Source organism: Delphinapterus leucas, chromosome 5 (genome assembly GCF_059928025.1).
Source record: "Delphinapterus leucas isolate spDelLeu-1000000601 "Yukka" chromosome 5, BTC_Dleu_Yukka2, whole genome shotgun sequence".
Taxonomy (NCBI): domain Eukaryota; kingdom Metazoa; phylum Chordata; class Mammalia; order Artiodactyla; family Monodontidae; genus Delphinapterus; species Delphinapterus leucas.
In genome coordinates, this window is record NC_143133.1 from 19,658,333 (window position 1) to 19,679,233 (window position 20,901).

The 20,901-nt window shown below is 39.9% G+C and overlaps 1 protein-coding gene across 1 annotated transcript in view; it reads left to right on the forward strand.

Annotated features, from left to right (window-relative positions):
- The window catches only part of TRPC3 (transient receptor potential cation channel subfamily C member 3), an 84,598-nt gene that overhangs the window by 18,264 nt on the left and 45,433 nt on the right, over window positions 1–20,901 (forward strand). Inside the window, exons 2-4 of the mRNA XM_022596334.3 lie at window positions 1,477–2,248; window positions 10,519–10,707; window positions 19,016–19,180. Coding sequence (XP_022452042.1) covers window positions 1,477–2,248; window positions 10,519–10,707; window positions 19,016–19,180 — 1,126 coding nt within the window. The remainder of the gene's footprint in view (window positions 1–1,476; window positions 2,249–10,518; window positions 10,708–19,015; window positions 19,181–20,901) is intronic.

Here is a 20,901-nt window from a genome sequence, read left to right on the forward strand (position 1 = left end):
CTAAGGGATTAAGATTTTTTAAAATTTAAACAAATTTTATTTTTAATAAAAATATTCAAACTATGGTTAAAACTATTCAAAATGTGTAAAAGCTGTAAGTGAAAAGTAAGAATCTCCCTTCCCTTGTGCTCCTCAGTTCCACTCCCCAGAGCCCCAGGTATAAAGACAATGAAAGGCTTCTTGTATTGCTTTCTAGAAATTCCTCCACATAGATACATGTGTGTGTACATATGTGTATATATAAGTATATTCATATAAATGTGTGTGTATGTATAAATACTATATTTAATTTTTTAAAGTTGATCACCTGACACTAGTTGAGCCGTTAGAATGGGGGGTCAGTCACAGCACCCTCTGCCCTTGGACAAGTTTACAAGCTTGTCGGGGGACTTCTTTGGTTTCCTTACCTCTGTAGGTTTGCCTGGCCACACTTCCTTGGTCTCTATCTGGGAAACCTCTGCCAGTGGCTTTGGTGCTCCTTTCTTAATTTGGGGCCCAAGGAGTTGAGAACTGAGTGGACACTGCTACCCGCCTCTGAGTTCACCTGCTAGAGATGCTCCCTAATGCCCACCTCCAGGCCCCCCACGGAGGACAGTGCCTCTCTAGTTAGTTTTCAACCCCTGACTATGTGAATGCTATTTTGTCAATGGTCGTTGCTTTATTCATAAAGTAATACTAGTGATTTTTAAACCATAAATCGTACCATATCCTTTTAGTTCAAAGAGGTAACTATATAATATTGGTAATTAAACAACTCATTACAAAGACACAGTTATTTTCAAAAAAATAAATCTAGATTGATATTCTCATTTTATAATTGCTAAATCTTGTCTGTGTTATTGAAAAAAATGAATCTTGTAAGTTTTTTGGAGGGGTGGGGGAATGGAGTGGGATACCCTTAAGAGAAAATAAAATAGCAAATCTAAGATCCTGAAAGATAATACTTGGCCTAAATACTGGGCTTTGTGTGTGTCAATGATTTTATTTAGTTAAAAATATGCAGTGACTTGAGAGGATTGTTCTGGCCTAATTCTTGAAAATTTTAATTTCTTTAGCCTTCAAGCCTAGTGCTTTGGTGCCAGGTACCTGCTCGCCCCTATTTTCAAGGCTTTTAAGAGCAGTAGTAAGGTTATTTCCACAAGGTATGATGAGTCCCATCTTTGCCAGCGTCGCAAGGGAGACGCAGGGTGTCTGGAAATCGTTTATATTATTATTCCTTGTGAATGTCATTTTCTACGGAACAGGAACTCTTGTTCTGAAGGGCTTCCAACCCCTCTCTGGGTTCTAGCACCCCGTGTTAGGTACAGGTGTAAATTTCAGGCGGGTGTCAGCAACGGACCTGTCTGTCCTCGGGCCACAGATATGCGCGGTGGCTGCTGTGTACTCCAGAAATGGCCCGACATCTGGGAGGAAGCAATATGCCCTAATATTATACATCTGGGTTTTTTTTTTCTTCTTCTTGCTGTTGCTGATTAGGTCAATGGAGGAAAGCCCTTCCCTGAGGCGCAAGACAGTGATGCGCGAGAAGGGCCGGCGCCAGGCTGTCCGGGGCCCGGCCTTCATGTTCAACGATCGGGGCACCAGCCTCACAGCCGAGGAGGAGCGCTTCCTCGACGCCGCCGAGTACGGCAACATCCCTGTGGTGCGCAAGATGCTGGAGGAGTCCAGGACGCTGAACGTCAACTGCGTGGACTACATGGGCCAGAACGCGCTGCAGCTGGCGGTGGGCAATGAGCACCTGGAGGTGACTGAGCTGCTGCTCAAGAAGGAGAACCTGGCGCGCATCGGCGACGCCCTGCTGCTCGCCATCAGCAAGGGCTACGTGCGCATCGTGGAGGCCATCCTCAACCACCCGGGTTTCGCGGCCAGCAAGCGCCTCACCCTGAGCCCCTGTGAGCAGGAGCTGCAGGACGACGACTTCTACGCCTACGACGAGGACGGCACGCGCTTCTCCCCCGACATCACCCCCATCATCCTGGCGGCGCACTGCCAGAAGTACGAGGTGGTGCACATGCTGCTGATGAAGGGCGCCAGGATCGAGCGGCCGCACGACTATTTCTGCAAGTGCGGGGACTGCACGGAGAAGCAGAGGCACGACTCCTTCAGCCACTCGCGCTCGAGGATCAATGCCTACAAAGGGCTGGCCAGCCCAGCGTATCTGTCCTTGTCCAGCGAGGACCCCGTGCTCACCGCCCTGGAGCTCAGCAACGAGCTGGCCAAGCTGGCCAACATAGAGAAGGAGTTCAAGGTAAGCTGTGCGCTCCACCCCGGCTGCCCTGCGCGCTCTTCCGCTTCCAGGCTGCCACCAGGCGCCTTCCGTAGTTTGCTCCCGAATCAGTCTCGCCCAGCGGATTTAAAACCACGAGGAACTGGGAGCGTCGTTCAGAAACGACCTGATGATTTTCCTTTCTCACCACGGAGCTGTGATAAATTCGCTCTGAGGATGGGTATATACTAGATCAGAGAGCTGTAATTACGGTGCTGCTCTGTGTTCTGGATAAGCGTTAAGTAGTACACAAGACTTCTCTTTTGTTGAAGGAGGTATGTGGTGTGATCGTCTCCCTTCCAAATTCTTCCTCTTTTGTAGTTGATTGTATGGTGGCACCCAATATAGAAAATATAGAAATAGTATTCGTTTTGCATGCACTGTTTATTGGCCCAAACATTTGTATATCACTTTTTAAAAAAATTTATTTTATTTAAATTTATTTTATTTTTGGCTGCATTGGGTCTTTGTTGCCATGCGTGGGCTTTTCTCTAGTTGCGGCAAGCGGGGGCTACTCTTCGCTGTGGTGTGCGGGCTTCTCATTGCGGTGGCTTCTCTTGTTGCGGAGCACGGGCTCTAGGCACACGGGCTCCAGTAGTTGTGGCACACGGGCTTAGTTGCTCCGCGGCATGGGGGATCTTCCCGGACCAGGGCTCGAACCCGTGCCCCCTGCATTGGCAGGCGGATTCTTAACCACTGCGCCACCAGGGAAGCCCTTTGTATATCTCTTTAGACTGAAAGTCAAAAGGCTAATATAAAATTTTAAATGAATGACTAAAGTCATTTTATTTGTGACAAAAACGGCTGTACCTGAAATCCACAAGTGAAATCCACAGTATTCAAAATGGTGAGCCATAGACATGAGGTCAACCCAGAAATAATGACAGCAGATTGATTTGCTTTAATAGAATTTTTGTTTTTTTATGAGTGAACTTTTTTTCTGGACATCATCTCCAGTCAAGCAGAATTACTTATTTTTGTAAAATCTATGCATTAACAATTTAATTGTTACAGTCTGCCGTGCATTTTGGATGGTTCTACCTATTAAATCTGGGGCAAAAGGAGATTTCGTAGATCGGGTCCAAGTCAGACTGTTTTTCAGCAGGTTCTTGCCTCCCGTTATCCACCTAAGAGGATGATTCTAGGCATAGATTCTTTGAATTATTTTCTGTAATTTAGTGTTGTGGTATCAGATCACAGAAAAAGTGATGATTCTGCTTTTCAGATACTATTGCAGTTTTTCACACTTAGGTGTGAGCTACACAAATGTGACTAGCAATATAATTCAAGGTAAGTAGTTGAAAGAAAATGGTAGGAAAGTTTTGTGGGGGGGGTTTTCTCTTTTGTATGCGCCAAATTCCCTCTACATCCATCAACACACATCTTGTCCTTCTGGAGATCTGACCTTAGTATAATTTTATTTGTTATTCCATTGCATTCTTTTCTAATATAAAAGCTACACATATTTATTGTAAAAATTTTGGAAAATGTGGGAAAATAAAAAGAAGAAAATAAATATCACTGATATCTACTCCCGTTGAAAAGATTCATTATGTGGTATTTGAAAAGATTTATTTCCTTGTACCTAAAATGAATTATTTTTTGACAGAACTCATGTAGAGCAAATTTAAAACTTCAAATTCTGTTTGAAGAGAATAGAAAAGCATTCAAAGTCTAAATGTCACTTTATTTCAACAAAGTAATAAAACGTATAATTCTACATTTGTTAATTCACTATTCCAAGTGTCACTCAAACCTTGTTTTTAAGCGTTTTGCTTGATATATACTGAAAGTCTGTAGAAGAGGTTCTACAAAAGGGAATGTTCTAGATTATGTTTTTTGTTTTTTATTAGATATTTATTGGAGTATAATTGCTTCACAATACTTTGTTAGTTTCTGTTGCACAACAAAGCAAATCAGCCATATGCATACACATGTCCCCATGTCCCCTCCCTCTTGAGCCTCCCTCCCATCCTCCCTATCCCACCCCTCTAGGTCATCGCAAAACACCAAGCCGATCTCCCTATGCTATGCTGCTGCTTCCCACCAGCCAACTGTTTTACATTCGGTAGTGTATATATGTCAGTGCCACTCTCACTTCGCCCCAGCTTCGCCCTCCTACCCCATGTCATCAAGTCCATTCTCTATGTCTACCTCTTTATTCCTTCCCTGCAACTAGGTTCATCAGTACCGTTTTTTTTGTTTTTTTTTTTTTAGATTCCATATATATGCATTAGCATACGGTATTTGTTTTTCTCTTTCTGACTTACTTCACTCTGTATGACAGACTCTAGGTCCGTCCACCTTACTACAAATGACCCAGTTTCGTTCCTTTTTATGGCTGAGTAATATTCCATTGTATATATGTGCCACATCTTCTTTATCCATGCATCCGTCGATGGACATTTAGGTTGGTTCCATGTCTATTGTAAATAGTGCTGCAGTGAACATTGTGGTGCATGTCTCTTTTTGAATTACGGTTTTCTCAGGGTATATGCCCAGTCGTGGGATTGCTGGGTCATATGGTAGTTCTATTTTTAGTTTTTTAAGGAACCTCCCTACTGTTTTCCATAGTGGTTGTATCAATTCACATTCCCACCAACAGTGTAGGAGGGTTCCCTTTTTACCACACCCTTTCCAGCATTTATTGTTTCTAGATTTTTTGATAATGGCCATTCTGACCAGTGTGAGGTGATACTACATTGTAGTTTTGATTTGCATTTCTCTAATAATTAGTGATGTTGAGCATGTTTTCATGTGTCTCTTGGACATCTGTATGTCTTCATTGGTGAAATGTCTATGTAGGTCTTCTGCCTTTTTTTTTTTTTTTTTTTTTTTTAAAGAAGATGTTGGGGGTAGGAGTTTAGTAACTTATTTATTATCTATTTTTGCTGTGTTGGGTCTTCGTTTCTGTGCGAGGGCTTTCTCTAGTTGTGGGAAGCGGGGGCCACTCTTCATCGCGGTGCACAGGCCTCTCACTATCGCGACCTCTCTTGTTGCAGAGCACAGGCTCCAGACGCGCAGGCTCAGTAGCTGTGGCTCATGGGCCTAGTTGCTCCTCTGCATGTGGGATCCTCCCAGACCAGGGCTCGAACCCATGTCCCCTGCATTAGCAGGCGGATTCTCAACCACTGCGCCACCAGGGAAGCCCTCTTCTGCCCATTTTTTAACTGGATTGTTTGGTTTTTTTTTTTATATTGAGCTCCATGAGCTGTTTGTATATTTTGGAGATTAATCCTTTGTCTGTTGTTTCATTTGCAAATATTTTCTCTCATTCTGAGGGTTGTCCTTTTGTCTTGTTTATGGTTTCCTTTGCTGTGCAAAAGCTTTTAAGTTTCATTAGGCCCCATTTGTTTATTTTCGTTTTTATTTCTGTTACTCTAGGAGGTGGATCAAAAAAGATCTTGCTGTGGTTTATGTCAAAGAGTGTTTTTCCTATGTTTTCCGCTAAAAGTTTTATAGTGTCTGGTCTTACATTTAAGTCTTTAATCCATTTGGAGTTTATTTTTGTGTATGGTGTTAGGTAGTGTTCTAATTTCATTCTTTTACATGTAGCTGTCCAGTTTTCCCAGCACCACTTATTGAAGAGGCTCTCTTTCCTCCATGTATGTTCTTGCCTCTTTTGTTGTAAATTAGGTGCCCATATGTGCGTGGGTTTATCTGTGGGCTTTCTATCCTGTACCATTGATATATATTTCTGTTTCTGTGCCAGTACCATACTGTCTTGATTACTGTAGCTTTGTGGTTAGATTATGTTTTAATAATTTCCGAAAGATGGTGATGTATGCAATTCTGTCCAGAGAAGTAGTCTCAGTGAAGCAATGTTAAGAAAATTTATTCATAGTTTTCCCCTTGAAGCCAGCTAAACCCATATTGATAATACTTGGAATCTCCTTTACCCTGACATAAAGAGTCACCTTTGATAACCTTTCAAAGGTGGGAAACTATTATAAGTGAAGAAGCAAAAAGAGGAGAAAACACAGCTGAGTTTAAGAAGGCATCCATAAAGCTGCCAAATATCTAAGGGTACGCAAAAATCATCTAAATCTCACACTTCCTTTTTCTGAATTATATGGAAAGCAGTTGTGTAGCATAACCATCTCTGAGCCAAAATACAGACACTTCTTTGGAAGTTACAGTCTCTGAGGACTACAGGTCTCTCTCCCCTGACTAAATGTTCCTTTTCTTTCCCATTCTCACTACTCCTTGTTATTCTTTTCTTATCTGCCTTCCTTTCACCTCTTTGCCTTCTCATCCCACATTCATGTCCACCTGTCAGGGCTTTCGACAGACAGAGAAAATAGTGCTTTCACAGCACTGACCCAGAGACTCGGAGCTCTGAAAGGGCAGGAAGTGAAGCTTATTTCTGTGGCAGGGTCACTTAATTTGCCCTATTCCATGGTGTTCACTATATTCTTTCCATAGAGGCTTTGAGCTCAAAGTACTGGCCTTGAAATGGAAAAAAAAAAAAAAAGACAACATGTTCCCTAGTGAAAAACACTTGATTTTTTTTCCGTTTCAGACACATATGACTATTTTATCTTATCAATGGCCTGTAAGATCCAGTATCTCATCCCTCAAACTGCCATCACTTAGATGCTTCACGGAAGGTTCTCAGCCACCATGCAGTTTTCAAAGTTCCTTTAAGAGTGCGGGAGGCATGGTGCCGAAAACATGTGAAGGTCATTACCCCAAGGGTTGAACATTCTAGGATATAGATATAGATAGATTAATGGAGGACAGCTTGGTGACAGGTTATTAAAGAAGTATTTTCGATGTGCAAATGCTATCTGAAGCTATTTTGAGAAACAGAATATTGGACAGGATGGATTCCTTGTCTAATCCTTTAAATGTCAGTGGCAAGGAAGCTGGTCATTTATTAAGCTGAAATTTACTAATTTCCTAATTCTGAATCAATGATGCGCTTTTTTTGCAAAAAAAAAAAAAAAAAAAGCCATTTGTTTTCTCCATGCCTCAAGTTTCCCCTCTTTAAAGCAGAAAAACAATTTCAACTTATATCACAGTAGGACTGTAAGGAAGAGGAAAATGAATGTAATCCAAAAGCAAGATAGCATTTTATAGCAGGAAAATACTCTAGGAATCATCTGACTATACACACCTCTCATTCCACAAATGATAAAACAAAGACTGTAGCCAAGGTCCCATCTGCTAAGCCTAGATTTGGGTGCCTTGAGTCCCAGTCCTAGCTATTCTATGTAACATGCTGTACCTGGTAACACTGAAGCAGTTCTATAGTATACAATTATATAGTGATGTGTACCAAGCACACTCAAAGCGTTTAATCCTCATAGTAGCAATATTAGATAGGCTTATTCTCATCAGAGAGGCTAAGTAACTTCTATAAGATCACACAGTGGTAGAAGCAGTAAGTGGTAGAAGCAGTGTTTGAACCTAGGAAGTCTGGTTTCAGATTTATCCTTTTAATCACTACACTATCCTGCCTCTTTTATTATTAGGGAAAAGATCTGACAGTACCACGCCTGCTTAGAGTTGAATTTCAATTTTCCTGTTAAAGATAAAAAGGGATTAGAATGATGATTAAAGCATACACATTAAAAACCTGCTGAAACCTGTAGACAGGTTGTGATGACGCGCGAGCTTCGTTGTTCTTCCTCTGGCTTGAGCAGTTCTTCCAGGTTTTGAGTTCCTGCTCTGTAAAGTGGGCTGCAGATCCATCTGGTAACTTTGTGGAAGGCCATGGTAATGGAAAAGCGGCACAGTGAAGATGATCAAGCAAAACTAAATTAAGACAGCATCATTAGAAAATTCAGAACAGATAAACGGTCTGAGTTGTGAAGCAACATGAGACAGGACCTCATGGCAGAGCGGACAGAGTCAGCTCATGATGCAATTCAGACTTCGGATAGTTCCTTTTGCAGCTGAGGAAAGGCCATCTTTAGTGGTGCTCTGCATCTTTCCCTGAGAGCTCTGCATATATTGGCAAATGGTATCCCACAACCCCAGTAGAAGAAATCGCTATTACCTCCAGCTCTGATTATTTTCTGTACTTGGATAGCAGACTTCTTCCAGCAGGAAATGTTTAAATTGTTATGAAAACAGTGTTGTCCTTGCAACTTGGTTACCTGTTTTTTGCTTCTTAACTGATCTTTTAGTGGATATAAAAAGGCCACAAAGCTTTCCTTAAGATTGGATAATTTTACAGATTATAATTTTTAAAAATAATGAGTTATTATTCAGGTATTACTGCAAAATTGGTTCCTATGTCTTCTTCAAGAATAGAAAATAGTCTCTTTTATTTCTGATCAATGGAGGATTGGCCATCCTGTGTTGCACCAAATCTTACAGAACAGTCTGAACTGACGAGTAACATGAGGAAATTTCATCTAAAAAATTGTATTAAAAGGGGAGCTTTATATGGAAACAGACATGGATAACACTTCTTCTGGATGCTATAATAAAATATTTCATTAGTCTTTCAGGAATGGAAGGCAGATGGATATTTAACTGACACTCTGCATAGAAACCAGAGACTGAACATTTTATTAATTTTATCAGTTGCATGGTACCAACTTGAATGGAAACCAAAGATTGAAGTTTTTATTCATTTTATCTGTTCCCTTATGAGGGGAAAAGGATTAACTGCAACTGTTCTTTATCTGGATTTCTGATATCTGAAATGGAAACTATTCTAGTCTGTGTAGCCTTTAAACAGTCTCTCCTCTTCTTGTTTATTTTAGTTGGTGACATGATTTTTGCCCATCAAATCAAGTTAATTAATCATTTAAGGGGAAAAAAATTGAAATTCTTTGTACATCATTTTTAAAGTATGATTTTTGGAAGCCCAGAAATTCTGCTGTGCTAAATGTTACTGAGTTATTAGACATATACAGTATCTCAGGACATGTTGGAATGAGGGATTCTATTTTCCTCAAGTGCACCAAATTAGATTATCATCTGATTAATTTTCTTAATGGGCTAAAATTTTAGTGAAAGCCGTAGAAGTGGAGCTGGGGGTTGCAAAAGTAAGGCCCTTTCCCAAGAGATGGCCATTGACACCTAGACTGGAATCAATGGGCTAGAAATAGAGCTCCATTCAGTAGGTAACAGGGAATGCTGACAGCTGACTTCCTCATACCAGTCCATGGCACTATATAAATATGCTAGTGAAATTAAAGATTCACAGATTATTTTTAGCAAGGTGTTAGTTCCAGTAGCCTGAAAATTTTTCTCTCAGGTATTGATATTCTGCAACCCTTGAGAATTCAGTTACATATAATCAGACATTTCTCTCTCTCTAGAAGCTCTGCAGAACATTATAATGTGCCCTTCAGACAAACAAGAAAAAATACCCTCCATGTTGGTACCTATCCTTCTCTTTGCCTTCACTATGAACCATCATTCTCAAACATAAATGTGTATCAGGAACACCTGGAGAGTGTGTTAACACAGATTGTGAGCCCTCAATGTCAGTTTCTACTCAGGACACCTGGGGTGGGACCTGAGAATTTACACTTCTAACACATGTCCAGGTGCTACTGAGGCTGCTGGTCTGAGGACTACAATTTGAGAAGGACTGTCTCCAATGAGGCAATGGATAGTAAACCAGACAGGTTATTTTCATACATAGTCAATCTTCTATGCCAAATTGCCACTTAATTTAAAGAACTTTCATCGTAGAAATGGTTTTGTTTGAGCTTTAAGAAAACTGTTGTTCATCTATACAAGAAAGATTCTTTTGATTCTTTAGTCTTTCAGCATTAGCATTTAGCCAACATCTCTTAATATAAATCAATCACTGACATGCACACCATTTTCAGAACTGTCTCCTATGGTTGTACAGGTTGTAGAAGGTACTGGCTAAGGAGGTAGGTGGGAGCAAATCCAGCCAGTATCGAACTGAACAAAACTTGCATCCAGGGCTTCCCTGGTGTCACAGTGGTTGAGAGTCTGCCTGCCGATGCAGGGGACACGGGTTCGTGCCCCGGTCTGGGAAGATCCCACATGCCGCGGAGTGGCTAGGCCTGTGAGCCATGGCCGCTGAGCCTGCGCATCCGGAGCCTGTGCTCCGCAATGGGAGAGGCCACAACAGTGAGAGGCCCGCATACCGCCAAAAAAACCCCCAAACAAACAAAAAAATCTTGCATCCACCTGGGGGCTGCAACTTCCTACCCAGAGGTAGGGAGACTTTTTCTAATTCACAAAACCCCTAAACACTTTCCATTGAATTAAAGCACATTCTCTGCATTAAACTCTAAACCTCTTGGTCTTAGAATGACTATCGCAAGCTCTCCATGCAATGCAAAGACTTCGTAGTGGGTGTGCTGGATCTTTGCCGAGACTCGGAAGAGGTAGAAGCCATTCTGAATGGAGATCTGGAATCGGCAGAGCCTCTGGAGATGCACAGGCATAAAGCTTCACTGAGTCGTGTCAAACTTGCCATTAAGTATGAAGTCAAAAAGGTGAGTGGCCTACTTTCATCCAGCTCCATATTAGAATAAACATGTAATATCAACTATGCCATAATCCCAGGAAAGATTTTAAAATAATAGCAATTATAGATGTTATTGATAAGAAGATTTATTTCACTTCATGAAAGAGATTAAATGAAGTATCATGGTAAAGTTGTGAGTCAAGTATCTAGCTCCGATCCTTTCCACTTTTTATCCATTTTTGGACCTTCGATAAGTCATAAAACTTCTTTAAATTTCTTTTTCCTCATATAAAAGGAGAATAATACCTCTTATCTGTCTCAGGGTCTTGGTGGGATTTCAGTGGATTAAGATATGCAAAAGAGCTTTGTAAACTGCTCATTACAATGCATTTAATGATAATAAAATCTGTTACTTGTAAATATTTTTGTAAGGCACTGTTACTTACGTTCGCATGTTAATCTTGCAATAAGCCTTTGTTATTATCCATTTCACCTATAAAATAGGTGTTCGATGATGAGATTTCTATTCTATAAGGAAACCGAGGTTCACCAAGCTTAAATGACGTGCCTAAGATCACACAGCTATGGAATTTTATGCAGTTGCCAAAAAAAAAAAATTATGATTACTTTTTTACTCTGGTTACTGCAGATAGAACAGTTATGTATTATGTGTTTGCTACTTGTATGGGCCTTTGAAATAATTCATGTCAATTGTAGTTAGGACGTTTCACTTATAATAAAAATCTCAGTTATCCCGAATCTAATCGCTTATACATATTTTATATAACTTAAATTTTTGCACTTTAAATCACAAAGAAGTAAGCTGTTGTCGGGAAAAGATCTGGTTTCATGAACTGGTCAATCTATGGAATCTTCTCTCCTTCCTGCAGTGTGACATGGTGCATAAGAGGGCAGGCCCTGGAGCCAACTTGCAAGGGTTCAAGTCCTGACTTGTCTTCTGTGTGTGACAGGGCAAGTCACTTGATCAGTCTAAACCTCATTCTGCTCGTTGGTAGTGGGGACAACTACTGTTTCGGTTGTTTTAAGGATTACGTGAGCTAATGCAAGTAAAGTAATTAGCACAGGCATAGTACATGGTGATTGCTCAATAAGTGTTAGCTAATCACATTTCTGCATTTGAAAATTCATTCTCAGAATGATGGCTCTTAAACAAGTTCAGTTCTTAGTCAGCAACGACATTTCATGTTTATTGTGCTGGTTCTGGTTCTTAGTGGTAGACCATAGCCAATTTAAACAGAAAATAATTCAGTAAAGGATATTAGGAGGCTCACAGAATCATTAGGAGAGGTGGAGGAACAAGCTTATCTAAGCTGTGCTTGCAGAAAGCTTGCCCAGAACCAGGCCCAGAACTGACCTGGTAAGTGAGTTTCTGTGGCCCAAACAGAACAATTCTGCCTCTGCTGCAGATGGCCAGCTCCCCACCAACAGAAAGGATGTGCTGAGTGCTGAGTGCTGCCTGTTATAAAAAGCCTCTTCCAAATCAGAGGTGTGCACATATGCCTCTGACCCGTGGAACCTAGGCCAAAGTTTGCACCCTGGTATCAAATGAGGATGGGGGAATCTCTCTCTCTCTCTCTCTCTCTCTCTCTCTCTCTCTCTCTCTCTGTGTGTGTGTTTCTATGTGTGTACACACACACATACACAGTTCTACCACAGTGTAGAAAACTTCCACACTGTAGCGTTCACAAGATTACAGCCAGCCATTAATGACAGATCTCCCCTCTACTTAATAAGATATGAAATGTGAAGATTCTCAGTAAATGCTGAAGTAAAATAACTTTTCAAGGAAGTGTCAGTTACAGGGTAAATGAATTGGATTAACTGCCCTCCTCTCAGAGTATTCTTGCTAGTTGAAGTTTTGCTGTATTGGAAGAAAAAGATAGTTTTGCATAAGATTGATATTAAACTGTTTTTAGAAAACTGTCTGGACATTTATTCACAGATCTTGCAATGGGCATCTCTCCTCTTTAGCACCTGAGAGGAGAGAATTGATTTCAGTTGTCACTGGTTCTTTATCATTGCTTTGAAAGTGTCGTATTAGCAGAGACAGCTCATCTACAGATGCGCTTCTGTGAACCAAACTGTCTTGCAGAGTGAATGTCTTCTTGCATGTTGATTTTAAATAAATTGATGTGTAGGTTACAATGTATGAGGTGTGAATTAATAATAAATTTGCTATCCGTCAACTATCAGGAAACAGCAACAACAAAAATGTATTCGGAACTGAAAGAAGATTTAGGACTTTGCAGGTATTTCTGGTTTTGTCTGTTTTATGCTATAAAAGGAATATTAGTTAAAATATTTGATTTGGAATCTTCACCCAATAACTGTATATAAGAACTTTATTCTGGAATGCCTCCCCCAAAAGCCCTAGTTCCTCTTTCTTTCTCTCCAAGGCTTCCTTCATTCTTCACTCAATACTCACCCATCTCCATCTAGCAAGGATCAAAAATACCCCCACCCACTTCTGCTGCTTCCTTTTCCCATCATCTCATTTCTAGTCCCCAAGTAAAATAACCTCTTGGGTTATAATGATTCATGAACCCTACCCACTGTGACACTGAAGTAGCCCATAGCTATATGCATGGCACTGGGATTTCAAAATACTTTATATGTTATGGAATTTCCCCCCCCAATAATATAATAAACTTGTATATGTTCAAATCAACCCATAATTCCACCAAGGAAACCAATTTGATTAATGTTAATTTGTTTAGGTCCCATAAGAAACTCAGGATGTCTCTTCTGCCATCTGCCCAAGATCTACCCCCAACTCTGATTCTGAGTCTGTTGGGTTCTTTCTGGGCTCAGGTCTTCCCTAGGAATAACCATGAGTTCACCTTAGGCCTTAGAGACTGAATGACAGTTAATGAAGAAAATGAAAATATGAAAGATCTGAATAGGAGAGGTCTGAACATGAATTTAATGTTTATGTGGGAAAGGATTTTTTAATATAAAAGCAGTAGAAGAGATAAAAAACAAAAATATAAATTGTTTGACCACATGCAACTTAAAACCTCTGTACATCAAAAAGATCATAAACAAAAAAGGTGAAGGGCAAACTGGGAACATTTTTTTCTATACTATAACTTACAGAGGATTGATATTCTTAATATCCAAAGTACGCAAACAAATTTATAGGAAAAATTTCCAGAGCCCTGTAGAAAAATAAGCAAAAGGCTTGGATAGGTAATTCACAGAAAAGAAAATTCAAATGGCTAACAAACATATTTTAAAATTTCAAACCCTCTAGTAATAAAAGAAATGCATGCTAACATACAGATACCATCTCCTCTCACTCAAATTATTAAAGAATAAAAAATTACAATTCTCAGTGCTGTTGGTGAAGTGAGCAATCATACACTACTAGTGGGGAACAAACAATAATGTATCTTCTATCAGGGAGTGGATGTTGAAGCTTATTCATCCCAGATTCACTTCTGAGGGGTCTTTAAGGTAAATAATAAAACTGGAAAGATAGTAAATGTTATTACCGTTTGTAGAGTTACCCACATTATTCTACAAAAGAGAATGGAATAGAGTGGAGGGTGAAATTTGGTTTTTTGAAAATAAGTACAAGAAAATTAAATTTTAGGCAAACCATTCATTATTTTCCAATTAGAATAATGGACTATTTGCCCTCCAAAAAGTCCTGAGCTCTATTTATGACTGTACCTCTATCTTCTCTGACTTGAGGATGAATATCAATCCACTCCCCCCATAGAAGTAACGGGAGTCCTACCTATCTCAAGTGAACTTTGTCTATTGTAAGAAAGCCCCTGACAGAGATAAAAGATACTAGCACTGGATGGATCATCAAATCTGGAAAACCGAGCTCTTGAGAAAGAGGAAATCCTTTCCTGAGTTCTTCCTCCTTGCTCTATTTCCTCCAGAGAGAGATTAGGTTTAACCGTAGAAAGATCATCTAGAAACGAGACATGCAGCAATATAGACACATAAAATTATCCACTGTGTAGGCAGAAAGTGTGAAAAGAAAGCCCAGAAAGTGAGCAGTACAATGAAAGAGTGGTAAATCCACTGCAGAGACTTTGGCGTGCATGTGGCAGCCGGCACGGGAAGGGGCTCTGCACTGTAGGGCTTCTGCCATGTTTGTGCTCAGGCACCTGAAAGGTAACAGTCGGTTAGCTCTTGGTAACAGCATTTTGCACTCAGTGGGTTTGAAATCCAGAAAACGTGTACAATGTAAGTTTTCAGGGGTTTTAAAAAGAATGCTTTTTTATTGAAGTAGAGTTGATTTACAATGTTGTACCAGTTTCTGCTGTGCAGCACAGAGGAGTTTTCAGTTTATATTTCACAATTCAAAGAACTTTAAAAAGAAGATGAATGATCTAGTTTTTATTCACAAGAATATTTTCTTTTAAATATTGTAAACTGTGGCTCCAGCAATGTCATTAAAAACAAAAACAGAGTGTTCCTACCATGTTTTTGTACAACAGTATTCCCATGAAGATTGTTCTTGGAAAAGCTAATTTGATAAAAAGACAGTGTAATTTTTTTAGGTTGAAATTTATCAGCTGCCCTGATTGGTGGTTCAGTTTACAATCTGTCAGTCATTTGGTAGGGAGTCAAGTTTGTTCTCTATGCTCCAGTCGTTTTGTTCCATTGAAAGACAGATTTTCTTGTGTGTCAAGCATTTTCCCTTTATATCAGAAAACCTCAGATAAGGGTATTATTATCTGTAATGGTTTCAATTTGTTGGTCCACTGAAGTTAAGAAACAGCATACAAATTTTATCCAGCTGGCTGTGACTGGTGTGGCAGCATAAGGACATTTTTTAGGAGGTAAATCAGTTTTAAGAGATAAAGGTTACTGCCCTATTTTGAAGTCATTGAAAAGAGCAAAACTCACCTCCTAGAAGGATTAGCTCTTCTGCCCTCACTTGCTACTATTATACTGGTTTTATTTTCTTTTTTAAAATGTTCCTTGTTTACTTGTATTAGGATTTTAAATCATTGGAGGAAAATATCTATTTGTGTTTGCTTTCCATGGATTAAATGCCATATGGTACCGTATTATGATCTCAGTTAAGAAGAGGGTAGAATTAATGGTATAGGAGATATACCTGTTAGGTTGAATCTTAAAGTGTAACAAGTGAAGTGCAAACACTATGATTTTGGCTAGTATTTAACATATATTAAGTGTCTGCACCATATTGTACAAGTCACACCAGGTCAAAGATTGATCATTGCATAATGCCATATGGAAAGGATTGATTTCCACCAAGTCTTTGAGGGCCTTGTAAACTTTATACAGTATAATTAATCCAATAAAGCATTTAAAGATTCAAATTTAAAGATTAGCTCAAGGAGGAAGAGCAAGAAGATGGAGCCATACTACAACATTAATATTTCTGTACTCAAGAGTTTAAAACCTGAGAAAGGCTGGACAACCACAAAAGGGAAATTTGTCCGTCAATTTCACAGGGACACGTGTCCAAGTGTCTCTTAACTTCATGTGGATTTTCTGTTTTACAGAAACACTTGGCCTATAAACAAGTGCGTGTTGGCTTCCCAAGTGGTAATCTGATCTGATGACAGTGTATGCTCTACCTGTAGATTTCTCTGAATGCAACATTCCCATTCCTAAGCTGAGCCTAGCTGGAGTCACAGGACTGCCTTTTAGTTACATCTCTCCAACTTCCCACAAATGCAGATCCTCCAAACACCAAGACATTTGGACCAACTTTCAAATTAAGAGTATTTTAAATGCTGATTATTTATCTTGGCAAGCATATGGAATACAAGTCTCCATTATAATAACTTCTTCACATTTATGTAGAGCTTACTGTGTGCTCTAGAACAGGGACCACTTATCACTTACTGCAATACTGATGTTCCCGTTTTGGTTTTCTTGTACCAAATACCTAACACCTGCCTGGCGTGTAGGAGGGGCTTATGACATTTTGAAGAATGAATGAATGAATGAGACAGACATTTAAGAACCGTAGAATGGGGACTTCCCCGGTGGTGCAGTGGATAAGAATCCGTCTGCCAATGTGGGGGACACAGGTTGGATCCCTGGTCCGGGAAGATCCCACATGCTGCAGAGCAACTAAGCCTGTGTGCCACAACTACTGAGCCTGTGCTCTAGAGCCCATGAGCCACAACTACTGAGCCTGTGTGCTGCAACTACTGAAGCCTGCATGCCTAGAGCCCGAGCATCACAACAGAGTAGCCCCTGCTAGCTGCAACTAGAGAAAGCCCGCACACAGCAATGAAGACCCAATGCAGCCAAAAATAAATAAAATTAAATCTTAAAAAAAAAAAAGAAGAAGAACCGTAGAGGGGATGAAGATTCTTAACACAAAAGGAGGGGTGAAGCAGAAAGATATTGATCCAATAGAGTACAGGGGCAGAAGTGGAAGTTTGGAGAAATTCTCAGTAAGACTCCTAGGAAATTGTTACATAGACCCCAGGAAGCCTTCAACCTTGATTTTCTTTCATCATGAGTTCAAATAATGACTGCATTGATCTTGAAATACTGTTTTCAAAAATCAGAACTTTGGAAGAGTGACAGAATCTTGAATTTGGAAAGAAGATCTAATGTATACTTAGCCACTAGCAATGACCCATGAGCCTCAGGACCTGGGATTTTTATAACTAAATTAAAAGGAACTTACAAGATAAAATATGCTTTTTCACATTGAACTCATCGAGCAAGAAAAAAATAGCATCTTCCTTTTAGTACTTTCAATCTCCCAAATCCTGCTGTTCATTTCCTTTGTAGTATTGGGAAAAAATTCAGTTAAGTATTTCAAACCTGATATTTGTAAACTCATCCTCACCACCTCTGTCAATGGATTGTCAAGTTTTCCTTCTGCACAGTGGTGGCAGCTGTCATAGCAAAGTCAGTGGACTTCCCAGAGGGCGGGTGCACACTGGGGGAAAGAGTGAGAATTTGAGGAAAATTGTGCCTCTACCGCCCAACCTGGGAGATGAGGTTTTATTTTTGTTTTTTCTTTTCTTTTTTAAAAAAAATTAGAACAGCTGATGGTAAACTCTACACCACTAAGTGGAATCCTGTTCATTTCCTTGAAAAAATAAGTAAGCTATTGATAAATAGCCAGGTAACTTGAGGAATTGCCTAGAGTTACTAAGAAGCATTCAGCTCATTAACTAGAACTTGATTAAAGTTGAACCCTTTGCTTAGTGGGAACTGCGGCTGCTTCCTTTGCCTCTCAGAATTTGCAAAAACATTTCATGGGTACTTCCTAGCAGGTTCTTTGTTGTTTATAGCATTTTATAGAAGACAGTTATACCTTGATTTTTGTGTTGCTAAGCACTCTTTTTTAAAAATATGTTGACACTCATCGCTGATTTGTGAATGACCCTGAATAATTCCCAAGCTTGGGCAAAGTGCAGCTGGCCGTTCAAAGAAAGGCATATCCAGCTGCAGATAGGCACCTTTTGACGTAGGGGCCTTTTCACATGGGCCTGACTACAAATATATTCTGCTACCTTAATGAAGACAGGACCTTAATGAAATCCCAGTCCTTCTATATAGATGTAGGCAGATGACTTAGCAAAATCAGATGGCAAAAATAAAATAATAAAATAAAATAGCAGGGCTAAAATAAGTATAATTTGCTCATGTTTTTCCTGATTAGAGCTGTAATTATAAAAGAATTGATAGAGATAAATGTTTGTGTTTTTTTCACCTGTGATAGAGGAAGCAAAAAAAGAGTACAGATTACTAAAATAGGATGGACGTGATATTTGATGCCAATTCCTGGAAGCAGAGCAAACATGGATCAAGCATAACACTTGGAGGTTCATTGAGTTTTTGCAAATCTTTTGCATATTTGCTATGGTAGGGCATACATCCACATGGGACATATCATGTATATATTTTTCATAGATGTATCATTTTAGGAGTCGCTCATGAAACAGTAACATTTCTCTTTTAGCTATAGTATCCAGTAAACCAAATAACTATTTTCTTTTCCATTTTGAACTGAATGCAAGTAAGCTGACAGACAGCAACATGGGACACGTTTCCGCAAAGGAAAGCGTATGTCACCCAGATTCCAGAGAGGAGTCTGTAAATACAGAGAGAAAGAACTATGATTAAGGACAACGTCAGTCTTACCCTCATGTTTCCACTTTAGTTCTTGTAATAGTTCTGAAGCAATTTTGAAAAACAAAGGGAAAGTAAAGACTATTACCAGAAACCTTCCAGTGCCTATATCCAGTGCCTAATACCTTTAGGATGCACACGCATTCGGTAGCCCAGCTGTCGACAATGGCATGGTAACCTACTTCTCTTTCTCCCTCTCTCTCTGTTTCGACCAACAGTTTGTGGCTCACCCCAATTGCCAGCAGCAGCTCTTGACAATCTGGTACGAGAACCTCTCAGGTCTGCGGGAACAGACGGTAGCTATCAAGTGTCTGGTGGTTCTGGTCGTGGCCTTGGGCCTTCCGTTCCTTGCCATCGGCTACTGGATTGCACCTTGCAGCAGGGTACGGGCTTTTCCACCTCTGTTTCCTCTGTGGTTGGTGTACCATGTCCTTTGAGGATGAAAAAGGAAAAAGCTTCCTACTTAAGGCTCTTATCAGTTTTACCCTGAATGTTAATTGACTCAAGAATACGAATTCTGCTTTTTAATGACTGGATTAGTTCAAATAAGGGATGAAAAGAATTTGGTACTAGTGGGATAGATCATATTTGCAGGCATATAATACTTAGACTTTTAAGATAAAATCTCCATGGTAAGCAGGAGGAAAAGCTGCTTAAGTGAAGTAGCAATTGTACCGATTCTATTGCCAGCTTAATAAATAGTCTACCAGGCTGGCCTGTGGAAGAGGAAGAGCCCTACTGCAGTGGTTCCAAGAAACAGTTAACCTGAGAACTGAAAAGGCAGCTTGGTTGAACCTGTCAAAAAGATCTGAGGCTGGGTGTATTAAGCTAGGTTCTGAACAGTGGTATTATCCAAAGTCTTTAAGAAAGCACATGTCAGGTGCCCCTAGCCCTTTGTTCTTTCAGGAGATTCTAAAAAGTGTTGAATTTGGGTTTGGGGGCTTTGGATTTTTTAGATTGTTCATATATTTAGTTTTGTTTGAATCATTTTGTTCACTACCTTTATCCCTCTCTCAACTTTGCCATTTTACAGTCAATTTAATTGTGCCTAAGAGATCCTCTAAACAAGATGTGGAAAGGAATAGGAATCATGCTAACAGAATCTGTATTAGGTTAATAAAGGACACTGCCAGGGAGAAGAAACAGTTCTGAGATCCTTTAGTCCTATTTTTATATTCTAAAATCTGGTTTTGTTAAAATCAGAGGCAGTTTCAGGCGAAATGAGTCAAGGCCACTCACAAATGACCCTGGAAATCCGTCATCTCCCTGGCGCATCTGTCTCACCCTGCAGAGTCCTGCTCCGCAGGCCCATATACGTGTAAGAATATTCATCCATCTCACTTCGTCGTTGAGCTGCCCATGCAGTTTAAGGCAGAAATGTTGTCATTTTGATCAATTTTGATGACTCAGCTAAGTTCCTTTGTTATCTATCATGGGCAAATACCTTAAGATTCTGCTAATACATAAACACTAAAGACTAAAAACTATAAATAAGGAGAGAGCATTCATTAAAGCAAAAATCATATCCCACCCAAATAATTTCCCTTCTTGGGGGAAATGAATTGGAATGTTCAGATTTATACATGTTTGTCTCTTAGGGCAGCTTACCCAGTTAAAGCATATTGAGTTTGAAGTAGGCATCTTGAAGTCTATTCTTTTTTCTCTTCGCTTGTAAAAGTGCAGCTAATGATGTGGTGAACTCTGCCCAGCAGAGAAGGGAAAGGAGGGAATTGAGTTGTTTCTGGAGCCCACATTTATACCTGCCATATACCACTTATCCTGTGGTGAAAGGACAATATAGTAAGAATTCTCCACATGTATCCCATTTTTTAAGATAGGCATGCTGCTTTTTTTTTTTTATGTTATTTAACATTTTCAAAGATCAACCTTTAGGAGAAACAGACTTGACAACTCCCCCCAAATCACTATGTGCTATGGATGAGCTACCCCAGTGTGTCTTCTTGGCAGCTGTGGAACAGCACAGTGATATGTAAATGAGTGGTTTATTTTTCTGTGTCTAATATGGAAAATGTGACATTTGTCTGTGTGCATTCATGTCCAATCCCAGAAATGCTTGACATTCTTTGGTTATTTGTTGACATCA